Here is a 25,693-nt window from a genome sequence, read left to right as displayed (position 1 = left end):
GTATGGTCTTATTGGTATTGGTGTCGCAGGTATCGGGATAGGGCATTTCAGTACCGGGTGTTTTTTTTCGATCATGGTTTTTCAATATTTCTAACGTTTTCTATGGTTTCCCAATATTTGAAAACAAAGTTGTCCAAGACCCCCTAAGAAATGGAGCGAGCCACAGCCCATAGTAACCAAAAGTTAAAGATGGCGCTTAGAAAAAAAATGCCATCTGACACTGATTTAGGAATGGTAACTATTATTTCCGTTCGTCTCAAAAGTAAAAGTTTATTGTGAAAAAAAATTATGGTGATTTCGAAAAAAAGTATGAAACCCTTCAAAATGGTGTTAGATCAAAATGAACAGTCTATCATTGGAACCAGCACGGTTGAAAACCGAGCTAAGGGGAAATTACAACCCCCCTCCTTGAACAACAAGGAAAATGACTGTTATACTTAGGTAGCACTGATCTTTCTCCTTATTTTTCTTTTTTTTTCTAGCGAGGCTAGGGGGTGACCAGAGCATCACAGAGAGATGTATGATAGCTCATATGAGCGGAAAACTAAACTTACTAGTGTCCTTTTTAAGTGACCAAAAATATTGGAGGGCAACTAGCCCCCTCCCTAAGGGCCCGCTCCCCCCAAAGTCATCCAATCATAATTTTGAGATAGCTATTTTGTTCAGCATAGTTCAAAGGTAAAATCTTTGGATTTAATGATGATATGACCCTCCATAGTCGCTGGGAAAAGGGCTACACACTGTATCGGCATCGGACGTATTTATATCACTCGTATCGGTGTGAGCGTGTTGTTATTGGATCTATTGGTATCACAAATATCAATACACAGTTTTAATAGCTCATATAAAAGATATTGCTCATATCTACGTCCAGTGGCGTAATATCGTCAAAATCCTGGTGGTGGGCAAAGTTGGAGCCAAATTTTTCAAATGAAGTGAATTTGGGGCAGTTGCCGCTCTACCCCATAAGAAATTACGCCCATTTCTACGTTCTTCCTACAAATTCTATCATCAGTAAGTTCCAAAGGGCACTAAAAACGGCAATTTTGGTGCCATGTCTCAAGTAGAAAAGCTGGGACTAGTGGGCTACTAGAACGTTTTAGTGACGTTTAATGACTCATTTGAAAGCTTTAACGCATGGAACGCTATTCTGCATCGCTCTCCGCTTAGGTTAGGGAATTTATTTCCCCATGGTTCTGCAAGTGCACTCTACGTTTAGGTAGGACGGAAACAGAAATAGGTAATTTAAGGGAATATAATTATTCCTTATAAATTACACGATCATGGCAGTGTTGTTTCTACATTAGCTTTAATTCAAAACGAGCAAAGACTAATTAAAATTAAGTTTTTTCGAGGGAAGTAAAGAGCGAAGTTGGAACTTAAAACGAACAAAAATTATTACTTCACAGCCTATCTAACATATATCAATAAAACTAATGCAAATAAACCAACTGATGATATTTCCTTATGTTTTTAGGATTACAGATAACTAGCGCTTTACTGAAAACACAAAAGCCAAGCATAAAAAACAAGAATATTGATTTAGGAGTCAAAAGTAAATACGTACCCTCACAACAACAAACTAATCTGTAACGCTTTCCATAATCCCACTGGAGCTGTGATATCAATAACTTTCACTATACAACTAAATTATTTTAAAAACTTAAGCATAAAAATAATAAGCAAAAGGTTATTACGCAGGATATAAAATAACGATGGGTATATCAGGTAACATCTTGATCTAACCTGGTATTACTCGAAATGAAGAATGTATCAACCGTAATATGAACTCTGGAAATCCTATTATTTCTCTCTATAAAAGGGAGAATTTTAAGTTGTAATACAAATTCTAAAGCGAATCTGTAATCCTAATACTAATAAGATTCCTTCACTTCGAACTTGTCTACAAAATAATCATGAAACGTCCTTTTCAGATCCAAAGCGACAGTCAATCATTGAACTGAGCTCATTGTGCAGATGTGATGCCAAATTAAACGAAAATAAATAAATAAAGCAACAATCTAAAAATGCTTTACTTTTAGACTGTTAAAAGTGTCCTGAAAAGGTTTACTTTAATCATACCAAAACTCCTATATTGCTTTTTTTTCAGTAAAGTGCTAGTTTTCTGTAATCCTACAAACATAGGGAAATATCACCAGTTGATTTATTTACATTAGTTTTATTGATGAATGTTAGATAGGCTGTGAACTAATAATTTTTGTTCGTTTTAAGTTGTAACTTCGCTCTTTACTTCCCTCGGAAAAACTTTGTTTTTAAAATTCAATCTTATCTCAAACATAATCAGCTGGGTATTTCTTGTTTATACTTATATGTTTTTTCATAATCGTAGGAAAATCGACATTATAAAAAATAAACTAGAGTTAATAAGAATATTTTACATTTTATCTTAAGTCATATATAATTTTGCCGAAGTTCATAGACAGTAAGTAATGATAACATTTGTAGTAAAATTAAGTACCAAAATTACTCTATTGTTTGTTAAATTTTCCGTCAAGTTTACAATACACTGAAAGCACGACCTAGCAATAATTATAGCAACAAGCTTCATAGTTGCTTTATAATTTGTTACCTTGCACTTTATCACTTTTGATAGCTAACTTGAACTTTCGCCTTGATTTATTATTCTTAGTGTGTTTCCATTGTCTGTAAGATAAGGCGATGCGTGCATCACGCCTGAGAATATCAGCAACCCTAAATGAAATAAAAGCTTTACCTCAAATAATAGTTCAAAAGAATAGATAACTTATAAATTTTTTTTACTGTGTTTTTTCATTTACTAATTATTGACTTTGAATTGACATGATAAATTCTCTTTAAAAGCTTTATTGTTGTACCTAATGATAATGAAGTGGCGTCAGCTCAAGGGGGACATTTTTCCCTAGGGGGCTGTCCAGAATTTTTGTTCGAGGATTAGTTTTTTTTTGTGTGTAGGGGACTAGGGGGAGGGGGAGCAATAACTTTAGAAAACGCATCCAAAATTTGTTTTATGCATTTTTATTACATTTTTACAAGTCAGATTTTTTTAGGGGGAGGGTCAGACCTGGTGACCTCCCCCCACCTCATGTAATTTTGACCCTTCCCTTTATTTGAAAGATATCTTTTTTCTGTATTTTGATTGAAAATGCCTTTTATATGGTATATCATTGAAAAACTGAAAAAAAAATCAACAAAATCGCTTCCTACCTCAATCTTGAAAATATATTTTGTCCTCCCGCAATATTTTCGTGGTTTGTCACTTCGTGTGTTGAAAAAAGCAATGGCGAATTGTGTAAGATCTGAATAAATGGCATGATGCACAAAAATGTGCACAGTTTCATCCAACAAACAGCTGAAAAAAAGGGTGTCAATCATGGTTACAGCGGCAGCTGCAACCTAGTAAATAGTAAACAACAGCTCATAGTAACCAAAAGTTAAAAAACACGTTTTAAAAAAACTATCAAGTGAAAAAAATTGCCATCTGACACTAATTCAGGAATGGTGTAACTATTTTTTTGGTTCGTCTTAAAAGTAAAAGTTTATTGCGAAAAGAAATGTATGGTGATTTCGAAAGAAAGCCTGAAGCCCTTCGAAAATGACATCAGATCAAAATAAAAAGTTTGCCATTGAAATCAGCATGGTTAAAAACTTCTTTCAAGGAAATTAAAGTCCCCCTCGTTGAACAACAAGGAAAATCGCTTTCTTGCATCGGTAGCACTGATCTGTTTACCGTTATTTTTTTTTTCAGACCTAGCAGACTACGAGAACATCATAGAGAGATGCTTAATCGCTCATTTAAAAGCTCTTTCTCATATCTACGTGCTTTTTATAAATTTCGCCATCTGTAAGTGTCATATGGCACTAAAACGGGACTTTTTGTGATATGTCTCAAGGGGTGACACTCGTAGGCTACCAAAACATCATAGACAGATGTTTTATCGCTCATAGAAAGATATTGCTCATATCTACGTTCTTCCTGTAAATTTCACCATCTACAAGTTCCAAATGGTACTAAAAATAACATTTTTGGTGCTGTTTCTCAAGAGGTGGCACCAGCAGGCTAGCAAAACATCATAGACAGATTTTTATAGCTTATATAAAACATATTGCTCTCTGCATTCTTGGTTCAAGAATGCCCACTTGGGACACTAGCCCACTTGGGACAAGTGGGATAGCAGAATATATAAGAGTTATGTTTAATGGCTCATTTGAAAGTTATTGCTCGTATCTACGCTTTTTTTTTATATACTGATTCTACCATTCTTAAGTGCGATATAGCACTGAAAACAACACTTTTGGTGCCACTTCTTAAGTGGAAAAGCTCTGAAGTACAAACCAGGTACTGTACCCTTAACTATAGGTTTACAAGAACCCCTCCCGTACACTCCCCCCAGCCTCCTTAGTAAGTTTTATAAATCGTCTGCTCATCAGTATTCTACTGAAACACTAGCAGGCTACCACATCATTGTAGATAGATGTTTAATGGCTCAATTAAAAACTATTGCTTATGTTTACTAGGTTGATACAAATTCTACCATCTATTAGATTTCACAGATTTCAATGCTAACTAGCTTCTGGTGAGGATTTCAAATAAGCTTTTTGTTATGGCTGAAGCATTGTAATCTAGTAAAGAGCGAGCCCCATAGCAAGTAAAGAGCGAGACCATAGCAAGTATAAGTTAAAAAACGTTAAACGGTCTTTTTTTTCATCTTCTTCTTTCCAGGCCTAGCGGGCTACTAGAACATCATAGCGAGGTGCTTAAGAGCTGATTCAAAAGCTATTTCTCATATGTAGGGGTTTTATATAAATTCCACCACCTGCAAGTGCCATATGGCACAAAAAATGCACCTTTTATGCCGTTTCTCAAGGGGTGGGGCTAGCGGGCTACCAGAACGTCTTAGGTAGATTTTTGATAGCTCATATAAATTTTTTGCTCATTTCTGTTCTTCCTATAAATTCTACCATATGCATGTTTTATATGGCACTTCTGGTGCCGTTTTTCAAGGGAAAAATCTGGGGCTAGTGCGCTACCAGAACTTTTTGGAACGATGTTTAATGGCTTATTTGAAAAATTTTGTTCATATCAACTTGATTTTTATCAATTCTACCAAACCAGGGGTTTGGACCATTATGGTCCAAAACCCTTAACTGGAAGTCTGAAACCCTCCCGCATGTACCTTCTCCAGTCCCTCTTAAAAAGCTACGCAATTAAAGTCCTGCAAACACCAATATATTAAATTATATTATTAAAGGCGTGGCTTTGTTAGTACAGCGCTGGGCTTCAAATTAGATTATCATGGGTTCAATTCCAACTTTTCAGATAATCCACTATTTTTGCAAATGTCATGCACTCATTTTTTAAATCATATCCTGGGAAGGTTTATTTTAAACCTGTTGTTTATATCTGCGTGCTTTTTATCAATCTTACCATCCATAAGTGCCATATAGCACTAAAAACGACATTTTTGGTGCCACTTCTGAAGTGGAAGAGTTTGGAAGCCTAAAACGGTACCATTGCAATAATTATGTTCTAAAGCCCTTAACTGGAGGTTTATAAGAGCTCTTCACGTATACTCCCCCCTAGACCCTCTTAGTAAGTCTCATAAATTGCCTACTCATCTTATAAGTAAAAGATTATTGTGAAAACAAATTAGCTAAAACTAACAACTTTTTAACTAGAAATCTACCAAAAATGAAGCTTGATCGATCAAACGTTTTGAATTGAACCTTCAAACTTCGCTTTGCGATGACGCCTGTGTGCTAGTTCTAACGGCGGTAATTAAGGGGAAGGTACATCCTTGTCCCCAAAGTTTTTTCTCCTGCCTAGGTTTTTCAAAAACACCTTTTTTGGTAATTTCATTATAAAAGGTCACTCTTTTCTTCCGGAAAACGTAAGAAACAACCGAAAGTGCACTTTGTGGGAATGTGCTATCAACTCAAATTTAACTAGGTACTAGGTATAAACTAGCCCTTAAACAGCTCTTTTTTTTACACTAGCCTTCTAGTTTTTGCTAGTCATTAGGCGATTTGTAAGGCCCTGTCTTCATTATGGCTTTTTCAGGCCAAGTCAGCCGAGTAAAAACGGCTTCTTATTCATCGAAAAACAAACGTTCCTGAAAAAAAATGTATTGTTTTGTGAAGTATGAATAATGAACTTTATGCTATAGACTGAAAGTTTTCCGTAACTGTAAAGGTTGTCTGTAATATTTTCTAGAGGTAGTTTTCAGCTAAAACTGAGGAGTGACATTAAAACATAAAACGAGTATACATTACTCCGTATAAATAAAAAAGATCATGGTAGTGTTGTATCTAAATTAAATTTTAATCAAAAACGAAGAAAGATTAATTTAAAAAAAAGCTTTTTTTGACGGAAGTAAAGAGCGAAGTTAAAGCTTAAGACGGACAAAAATTATAACATCCCAGCCTATCTAATATATATCAATAAAACTAGTAAAAATAAACCAATCACTTATGTTTCCCTATGTTTCTAGGGTTATAGAAAACTAGTGCTTTACTGAAAACACAAAATAATATACGCGTTAAAGGATACTTTTTACAGAATAAAAATATTATCAATCTCTTTTTGGATCAATCCCTTTTAAGATAAAGCAACAATCCATTTTAAGATTGTTGCTTTATTTTTTGTTTTTGTTTGTTTTGGTATCACTTCTGCACAATGGCTCAGTTCAATGACTGGCTCTTGTTTTGGTTCAGAAAAGGACATATCATGATTAGTTTGTAGACAAATTCCAAGTGAAGCCATCTTGAAAATACTGGTAGTACTTGATAGTACTATAGACTAGCTTTAGAATTTGTATCATAGCTTGAAATTCACTGTTGTATACAGTGAAATAATTGGACTTCTAGAGTTCATATTCAAAGTCTTATTTTATCTTCATATCAAGTAATACTGTAGTATATTTCTAACAATTTTAGATTGTATATTACTCACTATTGATAGAATAGCTGGGGAGACCAAAATGCTACCTGACAAATCAATCCAATATTTCTGTATGCGGTTCAATTACTTTGCGGCTATTAAAAAATATTTAATTTTACGCTTGTCTTTTTAAGATAATTTTAATTGTACACTGAAAGTTACTGATGTTACAACTGGTGTAAGACTATGAAAACCTTTATAGATTAGTTTATTGTTGTCAGACTACATATTGACTTTGACTCACAAATCAGTATTCCTGTTTTTTATACTTGATTTTTATGTTTTCAGTAAAGCGCTAGTTTTCTATAATCCTCGGAACATAGGGGAACATTATTAGGTGGTTTATTTGTACTGTTTTTATTGATATATATATTAGATAGACTGTGAAGTAATAATTTCTGTCCGTTTTAAAGTTCAGCTTCACTCTTTACTTCCCTCGGAAAGACTTTTTTTTATTCATTTTATTTTAAATTGACCTCAGCGTTTATTTTTGAGTTTTAGCGCTAACTCTAACACTTAATAAACAGATGTCTCTAATATTCTTAATCATTTTGCAGGGAAAGAAGAATTTCGATCTTATTGCATTACACCATATACCAATAATAGCAGTAAATATATAATAAACAATTAAATTTAACAGATCTAACTTTAATTCAATAAAAAAATTAAAAAGTAATGATTTAATAAAGAATGATTGATATAATAGTTAATATTCGATATATTGTGGTTAAATGGTTTCCTCATCGGTCACTAAGGCCCTCTATCGTTGTAGTCCTTTAAAGGTGTGCATTCCCAGTCTTATTGGATGGAAGTTTAATGCTAATTTGGCAAAAGACAGAAAATTTTAAGGATTTTTACGATTCACTTTTTTTTATCTATAATAACGTATGCACAAGAAAGATTCACGACTATATGTATGATCCATTTTATGTATTTAAATATTTTTGGTATTTTATTTTTTTATATATCATGTTAAATCTAAGCGCTAAGTTTCAAAAGCCATCGGATCAACCGCGATTAAACAGTATCTAAGCATTTGAAAAAAAATCAGTTTTAGTTCATTCAAAATTTAATAAGAAAAAAAGGACTTAATACAATAAATGTGAGTTGACGAAACCATAACAAAGGCCAAGCGTGTTCTATGAATACCTTTGAAAGGTTTGGCGCAACGTATGGTGGACTGCCTCTGGTGAGAACAAAGTTTTCGAAGAGGGCGTGGCTTAGCATTTGACCAAACTTTTGGGGAGAAGTTCAGGGATTCGGGGTTTGTCTACCCATATAACTACCCGATTGCAGGTCCAACGGTCCAACGTATAGTGATTTTTAAAACGACAAAGGGAATTTCCATTTTCATAGATAATTCATGTTATAATAAATACACCTTTGAAATATGTTGAATTGGAATGCAAGATATATTTCTTTTCCTATTGTGTTTTGTTTATTTAGTTTTACTTGTCGTCAAAATAGTTAATAAAATTTTAGTCTTGCTCCAGACCATGAAATATAACGTTAAGTATGCATTTGGGTGCATATACGTTTTTCTCTTACATGATTTGAGTCCCCAATTCTTAAGAATTTTATTCATTTTTTCCTATCCTATTCTGTACTTAATTTTTTTCTCTAGTTGTAATGCTTACCCTTGCAAGCTTAGCTTTTTGTGTGCTGCTGCCTATTTCTTTTTTTATTCTTTTTCATTAATTCTTTATCACATATGTGGATTTTTGGTTGAAAATTAAAAATTATACCTTGCCCGATTATGGTTTCTGTTGCACTAATTCTAAGGCTAAGGCCTCAACTTGTATCTCGAGAAATTCTAACTATTGATAAAGATTCTTTTAGGGATCTGTACTACTACTCCAGGTGGTTAATTTTGTTTCCGAGCCAATTTATAGCCAATTTTAGGCAATATCTTGAAGTATAGCTTTTCAAATAAGAAACATTTAATCTAATCAATTAGTAACATTAACTGGGGGAAAGAGGGGAGGAGAAGTGCATGTAGAGCGATTTGAACCTCCAAATTGTTTTGCCCGTCCTCATAGATTAAAAAATACCCATTTTGTAATTTCATTGCAAAATACCTTTTGAGTACTTTTACTGAAAAAAAGGAAAAAATTGCTTGACCTATATTTGAAAAATACATTTTGTTCCCCCTACATTTTTGTAAATTGACGCCATTGTAATCAATTGATTATTTCTATGAAACGCTCTACAAAAAAACCCTGGTCAAAAGCAATGTTTGTTCTTAGTGTATATATTACAATTACTTACCTTGTTAAGAACTGTTCATTTTAGTCGTTTATTTTTATAGTCAAGTTGTCTACATTTTTCACTTAATATCAATGCAATACAACCCTGACCTAATGTAGATGTCTCCGTACTTTTATCTCTATATTCTAGTTTAGTCAATTTTTATTTCCTAAAAATTCCCTGTTAAATATTTCAGCGATTTTTTCTCCTGAAGGTTTGCAATCACTTGAAAACAGTTTTATTTAGGTTTTAGAACGGGTTATTGAACATTTATCACGAGCAAGTGACTAGCATATGTATAATCGTCAATATGAAATTGTGATTTACGAATAATTTTTATAAAAATAAGCAATTTTGGTATATTCATATCTTGCTGAAAGTATTGTCCTTTTTTCTACGGAGTACATTGGCCGTTTCAGTCAAATAGTATGTGAAACTTGCAAGAGTGGAAACTCATGCTAGTGTCGAAAAGTAAGTTCCCAAACCACCATCTATCATTTAGTGTTTTTTTAAAGCCTCCTATAACCCTTTGCATGCATGTTCTTCCGACCCCCTCAAAATGTAGGGAAGGGCAAAAAATCAGAATTCTGCCACTGTCAGGTTACTTGATTATAGTCAACTATCCTATTTAGCCTGTCAAGAATTTTCTTAGCTAACCAAGTCCTACTGTAACCTAGGTTTTGACCTGAAATGATTCTAGGAAATAAAAAATAGAGATTATTTATTACTTACAGTCCGTTTTAACTAAATTTAAAGGACTTCCATAAGGCACTTCTAGCCATGCGCAGAGGAGTTGCACAGGAATCCACTATGTCATGCGGGTGGGCCTACTTTTTGAAGATCACTATCAATGTGGCGAGGAACTGGGTAAGGCTGTCTCTCTATATCAACCAGGGCCTCTTGTAGGGGCACCACTATCCATGCGCAAAGGAGTTAAAATTAAATAGAGTGCTGACATGTGTTTCTGATGATATGCAGATTAAATAGCCGAACCACATTAGAGATCATGTGGCGAGCTGACGAAACTTGGGGTTCTTAATTGTTAATGCCAGCAGTCGAGTATTCGAGGCAAAAATCGAACTACGTTTTAATTTCAATGCAGCTTTAATCAGACAACTTGATTAAAAATGAGACATTTATTTTTAAATTTAGGAACTGTGTATTTTTCTTGTAGGCGATTCAAGGTCGAACGAACAACCTGATCTTGCAGTGACTCATACCATATTTTTGCGTGAACATAACCGTGTCGCTACAGAATTGGGACATTTGAATCCTCACTGGGACGATGAAAGAATTTATCAAGAAACTAGAAGGATTGTTATTGCTGAACTGCAACATATTACTTATAACGAATGGTTAGAACCTATTCTTGGTAAGTAATTACTCTTTACTTTCATATACCCTTTTTATGTTTTATATTCCACAGCCAGTCAATTATAGAAAGGAACTACTGGTCAATATAATTAATGAAACAATTAAAAAATATTCGAGGACTTATGCTTCTCACAAAAGAAAAAACACGGCAAAAAGCCGTAACAAATATTATTTTGAATAGAAAAAAAACCAAGTGTCATTTAGCTAAAACAACCATAAATGGTAACCTAAAGGTTTAAGGCTGCGAGTGAATAATGAGGGTAGCCAAACATTTTCTAAATGTGCTACAAACAAATAAGTATTTACCTTGTTTTGTTTTTTTACTCTTGTCCAACTGAATTCCCATTGATGTGTGCTGGCCCATATAAAAAAAAGAGAAAAAAAATCAATTTGTGCTTATCGTTCTGAGTTCTGCGTTAATAGATTCATTACATATTCATTGCAACTTTTCAATTAAAGTTTGTCAGTAATAATAGGGGTGGGGAAGGTATATTGTTTGGGATTTCCTAAATTTTTTAATACAACCTTCTCTAAAGGAAAAGCCTAAATCAAAATGAAAAGCATTTCTGTTATCACAAGCAAATCTTAAGGATAAAATACCTCCCTTCTCTCCCTCCTCCCCTTTTATGGATAAATAAAATTTATCGATTTTATTGGAATTTTCAGATTAAGAACGGAATAATTTATAAGTAAGGGTGTTGAAATCCAAAAGAGATACTGTGTTTAACTTAACTTTTTTGCGAAATCAAGATTTATCAAAGGATAGGAGGAATTATGCCGCGCTTTCGGATAGAACAGACTGAGCTACTTGGTAAATTCCAAGTCTTATAATTGGTGACTGAGGAGAAAAAGTTATTAAAAAAGCACTTTTGAATAGGACAAACTCAACTACGTGGTAAACTTCAAGTCTTTTGATTGGTGACTGAGACTATACAGTCTGAGTCACCAATTAAAAGACAGTACAGTAATCATGTAAACTATAAATGATTAAAATATGATTGAATAATATTAAACATGGTTCATTACATGATTAAAATGCGTGTATAAATATGACTAAATAAGATTACAATATGATTGAAATATGATCGAATATGATAAATTATATGATTAAAATATATGATAAATCTATGATTAAATAAAATAAAATATAACATAAAATGTAAGTAGATTAATTATGATTTAAATATATCCAGTTGGAGGCATCATCAAGGCTAAGGAAATAAAATATCCCTTTTCTTTTTGAAAAATTAAATTATAACTCAAGCTTCAGAAATATCGTTTAAGCATATGAGTCCGAAAGATCCAATGGTGTATTTAACCTTATTTCATCAGAAATATAGGATATTGAAAAGAAAAACGCCACAAAAATACGGTAAAACCTTCTTTCACAAGCCTCTCCGTTTCTGTGTCCTTCTGCTATTAAAATTGATTTAATGTACGTCTTCATCCACTTCAATTGTCATTTCTCGTTTCAGTGCATTCACGAGTTTCAGACTCTATGCACATTTTTCTTAATGAAATGTATAACTAATACTTGTTTACTCCTAATACTTGTTTCGATAGTTAGATTATTATTATTTAATGTTTTTTTTTCAAACTCTCCCCTTGTGAAAAATAGCGTCACAAATATGAGGTGGAACTTTGCTTCAGAAAGTTCTTGATTGCTGTCTATAAAGATTACTGAAGCCTTCATCAATACAAACTGTCATTTCTCGCTTCAGTGCATTTTCAAGCTTTAGATTCTATATACTTTTATCCTAATGGAAATTAGAAGCAATCGCTAACTCATAATAATTGCTCGGCAGTAAGATTATTATGATCTAATGAATACTTTTTGTTCCGAATTTTCTCCCCTTTGAAGTAGGACAAACCCTTAATCAATGAACAGCTGCCGCCATCGAAGCAATTAATATCCATTTCCATAGTGATAAAAGTTCTGTCCTTTCATTTATTAGAATGGTCCGTGTAATCTGTTCTATTTAATTAACCTTATATATAAAACACCTATGTGAGAAGCTACCTATTTTGTCCATATAGCCAAAATCACTGCGGTCATTTCGGAAAATGATCAAATTGGCCTTACAAGTATATTTTTTTTGATAAAAAAATAGGATGAAGATCTTCCTGAGCCATTGCTGGAGCATAGGGCGTTGAGTCGACGTTTCAGTTGCTGAGTGTGTTTTACAGGGACAAGTAGCAAGCTTGTCGCCCAACCTTCCTGCAGCGGGGATCGAACCCGGCTGCTCCGCATTACCAAGCAGAGCATCAATCCACTGTTCTACAACAGGTTATTATTTTGGATTGTTATGATAAATTATTTATCACATATGTCACGAATAAATCCGAATGAATAAAACTTTGTGTTTATTATTTTGAGGTTATATTTTTGTACATATATTTCCTTGCCATTGCCTACATTCCCTATATTTTCCTATAATCATAATAGTAATTTGTTTATCACCCACTTTACAAAACAGAGGTTAAGTGGAGTAAATACAAAAGAAAAACAGCAAAAGAAAAACAGCGAAAGAAAGACAAGAAACAAAGTTAATCACATGCAGAAAAAAGACGGATAAGGCGATAAAAACACCCTAGACTATAAGGCACTTCGATAGCTAGTTTGGCACATAATTTTTCAAAAACACCAATAATATTTTTCGCACAACACTTTTTAACCAGTTTTGTATTCCGGTAAGAACGAGGCAGAAATAAAAGAAATTTTCAGCACCGGTAATAATTTATACGAATACGTTTTGGATCATCGGTCAACAGAAGTGGTCGAATACCAGTACAGAAGAGTCCAGAGTGATCACAAAAATTTGAGTAAACCCGAAGCGCTCTTCTCCTACAGTGTCCACGATTTGCCACAATCTTAGAGTAACCGAGCCTCAGTTTATCACTAATATCTTTCACAGCACGAAGCCGGAGAGCATTCATAGAATCGCAAACTGTTATGCCAAGCCAACGAAACGATTTAAGGCCGTGATTAAGTGAACTTGAAAACATCGAGGTTCAAAATCAAAGTTAGGGTAGCCTTCTGTCTCTCAATTCTCTAGAGACCGTCGATTGTCAAAAACCCTTCAAATAGCACTTATTCATTGGCGGAAATAGCAGGTTAATTATAGCAGCTTATTAATTTTGTTTCTAACTTGTTAAAAAGGCAGCTGAAAATATTCTATGGGACTGTTCGAAAAAAGGAAAATACATCGAAAAATGGTTGCAGTCATCTTACAAATTATTTTCTTCTGCTCATAATAGTACCAATTTTGTTTCGTGGTTTGGTCCTTGCAGGGAAAGAGTCAGTTTTTAAAGAGGTGTAAGGTCTTGGACCCTCTCCGTAAAATGAGGTAATAACATTCATGTATTACAGGTCGTCAGGCAATGGAAGCATATGGGTTGTTACCTCTCCAGTATGGTTTCAGTAAAGATTATTCAGAAGATGTTAACCCAACTATGATGAACGAATTTGCTAGCGCAGCATTCAGATTTGGTCACACCTTGGTTCAAGGCCATGTTGAGTATGTTTCTTCTAGCTTTTGACTGATCTTACTTCTATGTAATTCAGTAGCAAAAACTGCATCCCAATTTGATTAAATTTTCAGCTGTGATGTGTTTTCTTAAGCCAATCAAACTTTGAGGAAGTAAAAAACTAAAATTTAAATTTTTATTGATTGGTTCTTCTGTGTGAAATATTACGCCAGTTAAAATATAAAAAGCTTTTAAATCCCAAGATTTTTATAAGTAGTTCCCCTGTTTGTCCGTGCTTCCATTGTATAGAAATATTAACCTAATGTCCTTAAACAGATAAGTTTCTTTCTTTGTAAAAAAAAAAAAAAAAAAAAAAAAAAAAAAAAAAAAAAAAAAAAAAAAAATGACGTTCCTGAAAATATTGTTTCCTGGCAAAGCAATGCAAGATGTATTATCTGACTACTAATAAAGATTTTCGGCATTAAAGTAGAAACCAAATTCAGCATAAGCTACATATATTGTAAAGGCTCCAAAAGTTAAGAAACGAAACTGAACCGTTTGCTTTCGATCACATCTTCGTAAGATTAATTATCAGTTCTAAGATCATTTTAAAACTAAACCAGGGTTACCAGATATTTGGTTAAAAGTTCTGCCACCATAAAAGTGAATATGCACCGAAAGCTCCATTTTTCTAGTTAAAAAGCGCCAAATGAACGACTTTTCTCCCAAAAATGTGCCAATTTGAAAAATTAATGCACAAACACCTCAAAAAGGTGCCAAAATGGCGTAGATGCACCCCATCTGGCCATTCTAAACTAAACATGCGTTACTGTCCATTGCAACTTTAAACTGTGGCTGTTAACCAGATTTTGTGGAAGTATTTTCATCCACCGGCCTAGTAGTTAGGGTGATTAAAAAAAAAACAACAAAAAAACAAAAAACATTTTCCCAACCATCATTAGTACTTGGATCTCTTATAGACCGTATGGGAAAATCCCTATAGCCTTAGTTTTTATTTCCAACCAAGTTTGGTCAACATCTGAAGGCTCCTTTCTGGTAAAAGTGCTTATAATAACTCTTTTTCCTTCTCCTCCGTAAAGATAGAATACATCATGGACCATGAAAAGGGACAACTAGGACTTTAATTGCTATTTCTGGCGGAACTTGATGGAAATTCAGCTCGACTTTTTGGTAAATATTTTGAGGACTATAGCTCGGATACCCCATCCCCTCCTATGGAAAAAGATTAAATTGATCCCTGGACCACTGAAAAGCTAAACTAGGACATGAGCTACTATTTTTCATCAAGTTTGTTTAAGATCAAACAGCCTATTCTTTCACACACCCTGGTTGAATACCCTGGTCTTCCGGTCTTCCTTCAGCACAAAGGTTACATTGTGTCTGTATCCACCAAATTCGTAACTGTGACACTAGATCTTTCTTCTCACACACCTTGCTTGGGATTCGACTTTATTTGAATCCCGTGGCTATCCTAGAGACACGATATGCACCCCACCCCACCCCTCCTGCAGGGTTGATTTTGTCTGGACAGTCGAAAGGCCAATTTTGATCACTTGATTATACTTCCTACAAAGTACGATTAAGATCCCATACCATTTTTGTTAAATGCTCTTATGACAGTAATTCAGGACCATTGCTCTGGAAAAGTCAAAGTCATGGCCAATTGTAGAAAAAAGCCAAGACAGATTGTCCAATTAAGTGGGCAGCCCATTCAAGGTTAATTTTACCCCTTTGATTGCCGTTGTTACTGTCTCCCATTTATGCTACACCTCTCCGCTATTCCCTCAATAAAGGTTGGAAATTGAACTTGAAAAGGTAAAAATAGGCAATTTGCTCTTACTACCTGTCAACCCTAGTTCAGATCTGACAAATTTTTATTAAATGTCCAAATGACCAGATTTTCAGACTCCCTCTCCTTTTTCCATCTCCCGGAAGGTGGTTTGAAACTTGATCCATGTGAGGAATATCTATGGCAACAATTCTTACTTTTCTCTAAGGTTGGTTAAGACCCGGCCTATAAACCTGTGCCCATATGACTAATTTATATACGAAAAACCTTAAAACGGTTTTTGATTTGAATCTATTTTTCTTTAGTCTTAGCAGTAAACCGTAAATACATATAATACATATAAATGAGGGATCCTTTTTCTCTTCTCTGGAAATCAATCTGATTTCGCTTGGAAATTGTCAACTCAATTAAGCAAATCAGGGACATTTTCATTGATGAACCAGAAAAAAAGAAATGAAATAAGAGGAGGTTCCAAACTGAAACTTGCCCCTAATCCATATTGATTTGACGTAGAAATGAAGGGTTCTAGCCTATTAGGGTTAGGCCCGTATAAAGGTTTTTTTTCAGGAAAATCCAAATATAGAATAAGAAATTTGTTGAAAGTTCAAATAAGTAGTGCCAAGGAATTCAGAAAAATTTAGGATTTTGGGGATGGCTCAGACCCTGAGGCCTTCCTTCTGCGTGCATATCTAATAAGGGTTATATGTGTTTGAAGCGCATTCTAGCTCTGAATATTTCCTTAGAAAAAACACAGTTTTTATCATGTCCGTTTGGAGACAAAGATAGGAGTTTTACTAGTCACAGTATTGGCTTCTAATTGAAAAATATTTAATTGAAAAAATGTCTAATTGAAATTAATGTTTGTGCCTTCATTTAATAGTGAATATTTCAGTTCTCTATTTAGAATACTCTTCTAAACATTTTTGTTAGTCCCAATTAAGCATAAAGCAGATCAACCTAACTCTGAAAAAAACTCATTTACAAACAAAAATTCAAAAGTGAGAGAGGAAGGGAGGGAGAGGAAGAGGAACAGAGGAAAATAAAATGAAGGAAAAAGAGAAAAAAGAGAGAGAGGAAGAAGGGGTGGAGAAGAACGGAGAGAGTAAGAGAGAAGATTCAGGTTCCTGTTCCAGGTTGCTGTAGGTGTGAATATATGAATAATAAATGTGAAGAACATTGTAGTAGTTGACTTTTTTATTAGTTTTGTCGAGCATAAGATTTTACTTGTAGATTCATTTGAACAGTAAACTAGATATTTAGGAAAACAGTCTTCCTTTTCTCTTTCTGTCTCTCTCTTTTTTTTTCTTTTTTTTTTTGTGTTTGTGCTGTTGCATTGGTGATTTCTCTTTTCATGATATCTGTATGTAAGACTTTTTAGTTGTATTGCATGTATATACTTTTAGACTTATTAACCAAAATAAAAAAGTGGAAACGACATTGCTGCTGCGTCAACATTTTTTCAAATCTGAAGTGGTATATACCCCAGGAAACCTCGATAAGTTTTTGATTGGATTAGCGAATCAGCCCCAGCAGGACTTTGACAACTATGTGTCAGAAGAGGTACGTATTTATAAATTAGTCTCTTATATAATCTCTTAATCCGTACTATCTTTCAATTTATTATTAAAATCAAGCTAAAAAAAATAGTAGCGAGTTTAAATTCCAATGAAGTCCGTGGACTTTGAACAACAGACTATACCGTTCAGCTCAATGGTAACTGAAACTATAAAAAACTGAATTTTGATACTAGTCATTGTATTAAAAGAATTGAATTTTTATGCAGAGCTTAAATATATAAGTTTCATTAATTTTTTTTACCATAAAAGGTTACGAGCCTGAGGAAATTCGTCTGATTTAAAAAAAGGGGCAAACAGCCCCTACAAGAAGAATCTGAATGCAAATCACACTGTCAGATTTAGCGTATCAGAGAGCCATACTGCAGAGGTTTCAAGTTTTTACCTGCAAAAATTTGGAATTTTGTATTTTTTGCCAAAAGAAAGATCACGGATGTGTTTTTATCTTTTTCTTTTTTTTCCCAAGAGGTGATCCTATCGGCCAATTGGACCTAGAAAATGAGGAGTGGGTCCATTTTAACGAATGCTAAAAATTCTAGTGTCCTTTGTAAGTGACCAAAAAATTGAAGGGCAACTAGGCCCCCTCTCACGCCACTTTTTTCCCATGCCATCAAAACTTAAAATGAACAGAGATTATTACGTATATGAAGGGGTTTCCCCCCCCTAAACGCCTTGCTCTTTACGTTAAAGTTTAAATTTTGTCGCTATTCTTTAAAAACAACTCCTGAAAGACAAGAGTCGTGTAATTAGAACAGTAACTAGCTTTTTTAAAAGTGTCGAAAAACTTTAGCGTGAAGAGCGAGGTATTGAGGAGGGGGAAACCCCCCTCATATACGTAATATTTTCTGCTCGTCCTAAGTTTTAATGCTGCTCCTTACTTTGAGCTGAAAAAATGTTTTTTTCATTTAATTTATACAAATGCAAGCAAAAGTCCGAATATCTCAGCTTAACATTATGAAGTCATTATCAAAAGAAAAAACTGGATATAAGAATAGGTAGATTTAACCGGATAACACATGCTAAAATATCATAAAAAGACGTAAATAACCACAAAGACGCTATACAAAAACAAATCCAGAAGTAAAAAACATCTAATAAACTTTTTTTTACAAATTCGATATGATAACCGAACAGAAGTTAAGAAAAGTGCTCTATAATATTGTGTATTTAGTGCCGTCAATTCACCCGAATAATGTGGTGGTGGGGTGTGTGTGAATGGTTATCTTGAAATTAAAGAGAGGGGAGGGGACAATTTTGCTGTTTTATCAATTTTTTTTTAATGAAAATATCCAAAAAGCAATATTGAAATAAATATTGAAAAAAAAGATTCTTTAAAATCTAGATAGATATCTTGAGGGGAATACCCCCCTTCAATTGACGCCACAGTGCATATATGAGTGATTCTTTTTTGATATAAGATTCTAATAAAATGAAGTAGTCTTTATATTTAAAAATCTTGTGTATAACCTATTCTAAATTATTTTAAAGTCTGAATAGGTCAAATACAGCGGCGTCAATTCATAAAAATTTAGGAAGGGGTATTCTGTATTTTCAAAATAGAAGGAAATACTAATTTGTCGTTCTGTTTATTTTTTCAACAAAAATATCAAAACAAAGTATACTAATTAATACAGAGGGAAATACTAATTTGTCGTTCTATTTATTTTTCCAACAAAAATATCAAAACAAAGTATTTTCAATAAAAACACTCCCCCGAAAAAAGTATTTTCTCAAAATCTGGTGGAACGGCAAAAAACCTAGAAGGCTAATCTCTCCCGTTAGTTGCTACCACTGGTCATAGGTCTTTTAATGCCAAATTGCTGCGAAAATTTTAATAATTTTTTTTTTCTTTTACTATCTAGTGGAAACACGTTAATATTTTAAATCAGAATATATTTTTTATAAAACCTGATTCATTTTGACTTTTATTTAGTAAGTTCACACTATTTTGGGGTCCAAAACTTTTTTATCTTCTTCATTCCGACAAATTTACGAGATTTTGGATTGTTTTTTAATAAAACTTTATAAAAATAGGATAATCTTTATTCTCCCACATATCTATTTATGTTAACCCCGTTTATTTCTAGGTATTTTTTTATGTTCCAGTTCGCTTCAATCTTCTTTTTTTTATTTATATGCCATTATAGGTATTTTTCTATTTGTATGATCATCTAATATATGTTTGAGCTTGAGTTAAGTTAAAGGGTCAGCTTTATCTCAGGAATATATTTAAAATCAGCATTAAAATGCGATTCTTTTGATGTAGCTATTGATATCAAAATTCCATTTTTTAGAGTTTTGGTTACTATTGAGCTGGGTCGCTCCTTACTACAGTTCGTTACCACGAACTGTTTGATACAGTTTATCGTTGCTGGCCTCTTTTAAAATAAGAAACAGAAAAAAACATAAACTCATTCAGACGAATGAGAACTAAATTCCTGCTTTGAAATTTGGTCTACCATTTTGTCTACCTTAACTTGCGGTTCACTTATTAATAGAGTCACACATATTTTATTTTTTTAGTGAAACAGGCACACAATAAAAATAAATGATTTTTACAACTACTGTAGCTAAAATAGCACAGTATTCCAACAGTTCGAAATTCTATTAGAGATAATACTGCTTCCTATTTTATTCCAGATATTGAATCTTTATTAATTAATTTTGCTAGATTCCAACAAACTTTTCATTTCCCAAATCCTTTGTGAGATGAAACGATTATCGTCGTGAAAAAAAATCCTTCTGAGGGAAATTGGATTGTTTCGAAGAATATAGAATTTCTGGTTCTCATTCATTAATATGTTTTCTAGGATACTGTATAATCTTTTTCTGCCTATAACGCTTTCAAAATTGCCATTGTAGTGCTAAATAAACACCAATTAATTACAGACTTTCTTAATTGTTCTGGTGCTATTGAAAGCTGCTATTGAAAAATTGATGAAAGAAAATATTAATTTGGGTAAAGCTTTAAACACTGAAATACTACAATAAATTATCTATAGTACCAAATTGGGGGGAGGGCAGGTAGAACCCTCTAAATTTCTTTGCCCGCCTACAGAATTTTGAAAATACCTTTTTTTTTTAGTATTTCATTGAGAGTATTTTGTTATTTTCTTTGAAAAACAAAAAAATTGCACCCTCCAAGTTTTTGGTAGATATATTTTGCTCTTCCCCAACATTTTGATGAGTCAGCGCCAGTGCACACTAATTCTTCCCCTACTTAACCTAATAACTTCCCTACCTAACACTTCCCCTTTTTAAAACACCTTTTCTAACAAATTATGGTTTGCTTAGAAATTGAAGTTTTGAGCATTGATGGGTTCACATTTTATTTACATTAGTTCTTGCAAATAGCCCTGAAGACTCTTAGAAAATTTAAATAGATAAGGATATTTAAATCCAATTTAAATCCCATTAAACACATAGTTATTGCATATATTTTTTGTACCTTGAAAAAAGATACAAATATTTTGTAGCAAGGCTAGACAAATTTTGAACCTTTATTTATATCTTCCTATGTCTGTACTAAAACACTTTAAATGCTTAAGGTGAAATTCTAGTAATTCGTCAACTGATTTTTCTATTGTATAGCTCACCAACCACCTGTTCCAAGAGCCAGACATGGAATTCGGCATGGATTTGGTGTCACTGAATATTCAAAGAGGTCGGGATCACGGTTTACCTGGCTATAATTCATATAGAGATATTTGTGGCCTTCCAAGAGCTAGACATTTTGATGATTTGCTTGATGTCATTCCACATCCGGTGAGTTAGTTTTCTTTCTGTTTTCAAATTTTATGGCTTTAACATAAAGGCTTGGCCAAATTGCATAAATTGAGGAGGTGAGGGTGGAGAAAGGCACTGAACCCTAAAGATTTTTTCTCCCTCTCCTGACCTATACATGGAAAATAAATTTTTTTTCATTGAAAAGTGGCAGTTTTTGGTATTTTTAATGAAGAAACGTAAAAAAAAACTGCCCCAATCTAGATTTTGAAAAATACATACCCTCCTAATTTCTTTGAATTGACACCAATGGGTCTGCCCAAACTTATAGATAACTAGCAAATGACGATATGATACCTGATATTTACGAGTAAAATATATAACCAATTAAAATCATGTTTATCATTTATCATTAAAATGATCTATTATTTATTTACCGCATTGATGTCGTAGATCTCCTTTCAATTTGCTTTACCCCATTAAAAAGAAATTACTAGTTTAAAAGTGGAACTTGCAAAAGGAATTAATCTTTAAATCAGTCTAAGTAAAATCAAAATAAAAAAATATTGCAAATTCTTTTCTTTAAACAGTATTTTAATCGTGCCCTCAAATGATTCTCTTCATTTTAAAGCTCTCCTGGTTGTCAATTTTTGTGGGAGTAGGGTTCTTGGAGAACACTTATATTCTTCCCCTTCTAAAATTTGAAAATTGACTTGTTTGTTATTTTCATTGATCCAAATAAAAAAACTACAAAATTACCCCCATAGATTTTAAAAAATGTATTTTTTGTTTGTTATATTTTTGTCAAAAAATTGAAAAAAGTACGTCGAAAAATAAATTTGAGCAAAATGTTCATTTTACTTTTATAAATTAAAAATTGTTACGCTCAAAAACAAGCGTAATAGAAAATGTTCATGAATAAAATTGGAAAAAATTAGTTAAAGAGTTAAAAAAACTTTCCCAAAATATTCTATCGGAGCTGATAATTTCACCGAGCATTTCTCTTTGACTTCCCATTTTTCTTGGTTTATGAACATCAGCATCTGTATTGTAAACCAACAGTTCTGGCAGATTTAAAGTCTTATGCCACCTTTATCTTCTGTTTGTTGACAAAGCTTCTGGCAAGTTGACGAAATCCTGAAGTCTCTTCTGAATGCATGTGAAATTATTGATGCATTTGGATGTGAGACTCAGTTTCTTTATTCCCAGAGGTACAATTACACGCCCATTCTAGAGTTAAGAGCAAGAGGCAAAAACTGTAATGTAACCGTAAAAACTTTCTTATGTGTTACTTGACCTTGGATTGAAAAGAAGAAGAAAGAGACAAAGGAGATTGATCTATTTTGAATGTGCATCTGTGGTCTAAGCCTTATTGTCATTTATGCGTCATAGGCAGCGCAAAAGCGCTGTCTAAGTAAAGACCGATGTGGGCACATTATTATTATTATTTTTTTTGGGTTTGATTTGGTTTTAGACCAGGGCACTTCGTATCGAAAGAGTTGTCGTAGAAACTTTGAAAAGGGCTCATTCAATTGGTAATTGAAAAGACTAGTCCCTTTTTAATGGTCAAAAGTGATTTGAGGGCAACTAACCCCCCTCCCTCGCCCACCATTTTCCCAAGCACATCCAATGAAAACTTAAGATAGCCTTTTTTCAACATAGCTCAAAGGTCCAAAATTTATGCATTTGAAGATGGAACCCCTCCCTCCTGCATCCCTCAGGGTAAAGGTTGTAAGTTATGTCCTGGGGGCATATAAGGTTTTTTATAGGAAGCGTAATCATATAAACTTCGGAGGGGGCTTATTGGACTGCTAATCAGAAGTTTTGGTGCCCTTTTTGTTATTCAGAGTGATGGGATGGGTGGATACCCCCCCACACACAACTCGTATTTCCCCGAAATACATCTGATAGAAATTTCGAGATGGTCATTTGTTGTCGTAGATACTTCGAAAAGGTTCATTCGATTAGAAATTAAAAGGTCTAGTGCCCTTTTTAATAGTCGAATATGATTTGAGGGCAACTAAACCCCTCCCACGCCCATCATTTTCCTCAACATCCGATCATAATTTTGAGATAGCCATTTTGTTCAACGTAAAGGAAAGGTCTGGAAATTATGTCTTTGAGGATGACAACCCCCACCCCCCAAATCCCTCTGAGCAAGGGTTTTAAGTTATACCCTGGGGTATTTAAGGCATATAGAGAAAGGGTAATCGTATAACTTCGAAGGGGGATCAAAGGATTGATAATTGTAAGTTTTAGTGCCCGTTTTAAGATTCAGAGTGGTTGGAGGGTGGATACCCCCCCCCACACCTCGTATTTTCCAATATGCATATGATGGAAATTTTGAGATGACCATTTGTTTTTGAAGAAACTTCGAAAAGAGCTCATTCGATTGGAAATTGGAGGGGCTAATGCCCTTTTTACTAGTCAAAAGTGACTGGAGGGCAACTAAGCCCCGTCCCATGCCCACCATTTCCCTAAAGACATCAAATCAAAATTTGATACAGTCATTTTGTTCAACGTAATTGAAAGGTCCAGAAATTCTGTCTGTGAGGATAAAAACCACGCCCCCCCCACAGCCCTTAGGGCGAGGGTTGTAAGTTAAGCCTCGGGGGCAAATAAGGTTTTTATAGAAAGGGTAATCGTATGGCTTTAGAGGGGGTTCATTCGATTGGTAATCGAAGTTCTGGTGCCCTTTTTAAGATTCAGAGTGATCAGAGGGTTGATCACCCCCACAACTCGTATTTCCCTAAATATATCTGATAGAAATTTTGAGACCATTTTTTGTCGTACAAACTTCCAAAAGAGCTCATTTGAACTGAATTTGAAAGGGCTGGGGCCCTTTTTTATAGTCAAAAGCGATTGGAGGGAAACTAACTCCCTCCTACGCTCACCATTTTCCCAAACGCATCCAATAACAATTTTGAGATCGTCATTTTTTCAACGTAATTGAAAGCTGCAGAAATTCTGTATTTGAGAATGACACCCCCCCCCCTTAAAGCCCTTAGGTCAAGGGTTGTAAGTTAAGCCCTGGGAGCATATAAGGTTTTTATAGAAAGGGTGATCGCATACACTTCGGTGGTGGCTCATTGGATTGGTAATCAGAAGTTCTAGTGTCATTTTTATGACTAAGAGTAGTCGAAGGGTGGATACACCCCCAAACCCCGTATTTTCCCGAAATACATCTGATAGATTTTTTTTTTGAAAAAAAATTTGAAAATTTGTCAAGAGGGTGTTACAGCAATATCTTAGGAACAGTTTGGTGGGTGAAGTTGAAACTAACAGGACTCGTTGTGAGGGGTGTTGAACTACCCAAAAGAAAATATTTGCATCCTAATGCTACTGCTTATGCTCATACTACTTCTACTGTTAGTATTATTACTACCTCTAATACTGCTACTGCCACTAAAGCTTTGGCTACTGCAATTAGTTCTACAGCTACTACTGCTACTGCTATTGAAACAAAGGATATTAAGGTCATAAATTTGGGATATATGTATATATAGAAACTGTATGGAACTAAATCGAAACACACTATGTCCACATAGGTTGTCAAGCAGACGCATCAGAAATGCTTCAGGAATGGTTGATGGTATGTATTAAGCTGAAAATTTCAGTGTTTGTTGAAGGGAAAGCAGAAGAAACCAAAGGTGTTATGCCCATGCTGCTACTAATGCTGCTACAACTATTGCTACTCCGCAAGCTAAGGGTATTAAGGTGAAGCTTCTAAGGAATATTTAGGCGGATGTTGAACTAAATAAAAAAAAACTATGAGCATGTAGACTTTCAAAAAGATGACAAAGCAATATTTGAAGAACAACTTCTATTATTAATTTAGACCTTGAAGGGTAAGTTGTGGGGGATTTTGAATTAGCCAGAAGGCACTGTCTGTATACTTTTAATAATACCACTACAGTTGATGTAATTAACGACGCTAAAGTTATTAAGACGAAACTTTTAGGGGGCGTTTAGAAGTTTAAATTAAATATAAATCACTATCAATAAATAAAATAGCTCAAACCGAACAGAAATTACAATAAATAGCCAAATAAGTCAAACTCAAAACGAGTAAAAACTAGACCTACGTTGCCTGCGCAACGTGAAGTGTTGCGGCAGCCTGGCAACCTTTGTACGGCTTCGCCGAATAAAGTGTTGCGAGAGCAAGAGGCTATTCCTCAGCGTTGAAAAAACAACAATAACAAAAGTATATCGAAAGAAGGGACTAAATTGACTTTGCAGCCAGTTGAACTTTATCCTTTTCAATCGTAGACTTCGTGACGGATCAAGACTTGGAACAATATCTTATAAAATCTAGTTGGTATTATAAAGCTATCCGTAAATTTTCATGATCAAAAGATCATAGATGACACTTTATTAATTATTACGAAATTGCCTCGTTGTTTTACGTTATCGTTGGTACCCGTTGCGTAAACACTTCATTCTAGGTTACAGTGAGTATGGGTAGGCTACACCAACTTGCAAAAGTTACAAACCCCTCTTCACTCAAGATGATTGTAGCCTAACAGACGATTATTACTTACAAGTCCCCTACATGTCTTA

General features: G+C 34.1%; 1 protein-coding gene across 2 annotated transcripts in view; it reads left to right on the top strand.

Annotated features, from left to right (window-relative positions):
• Positions 1-25,693, top strand: part of LOC136031366 (peroxidase-like) — a 110,337-nt gene that overhangs the window by 56,349 nt on the left and 28,295 nt on the right. For both annotated transcript variants that reach the window (XM_065710869.1, XM_065710870.1), the window contains exons 8-11: positions 10,359-10,556; positions 13,929-14,076; positions 17,240-17,396; positions 21,002-21,175. In XM_065710869.1, coding sequence (XP_065566941.1) covers positions 10,359-10,556; positions 13,929-14,076; positions 17,240-17,396; positions 21,002-21,175 — 677 coding nt within the window. The remainder of the gene's footprint in view (positions 1-10,358; positions 10,557-13,928; positions 14,077-17,239; positions 17,397-21,001; positions 21,176-25,693) is intronic.

Source organism: Artemia franciscana, chromosome 9 (genome assembly GCF_032884065.1).
Source record: "Artemia franciscana chromosome 9, ASM3288406v1, whole genome shotgun sequence".
NCBI lineage: Eukaryota > Metazoa > Arthropoda > Branchiopoda > Anostraca > Artemiidae > Artemia > Artemia franciscana.
Note: the sequence above shows the minus strand (reverse complement) of the source record. Positions and strands in the feature narration are given on the sequence as shown.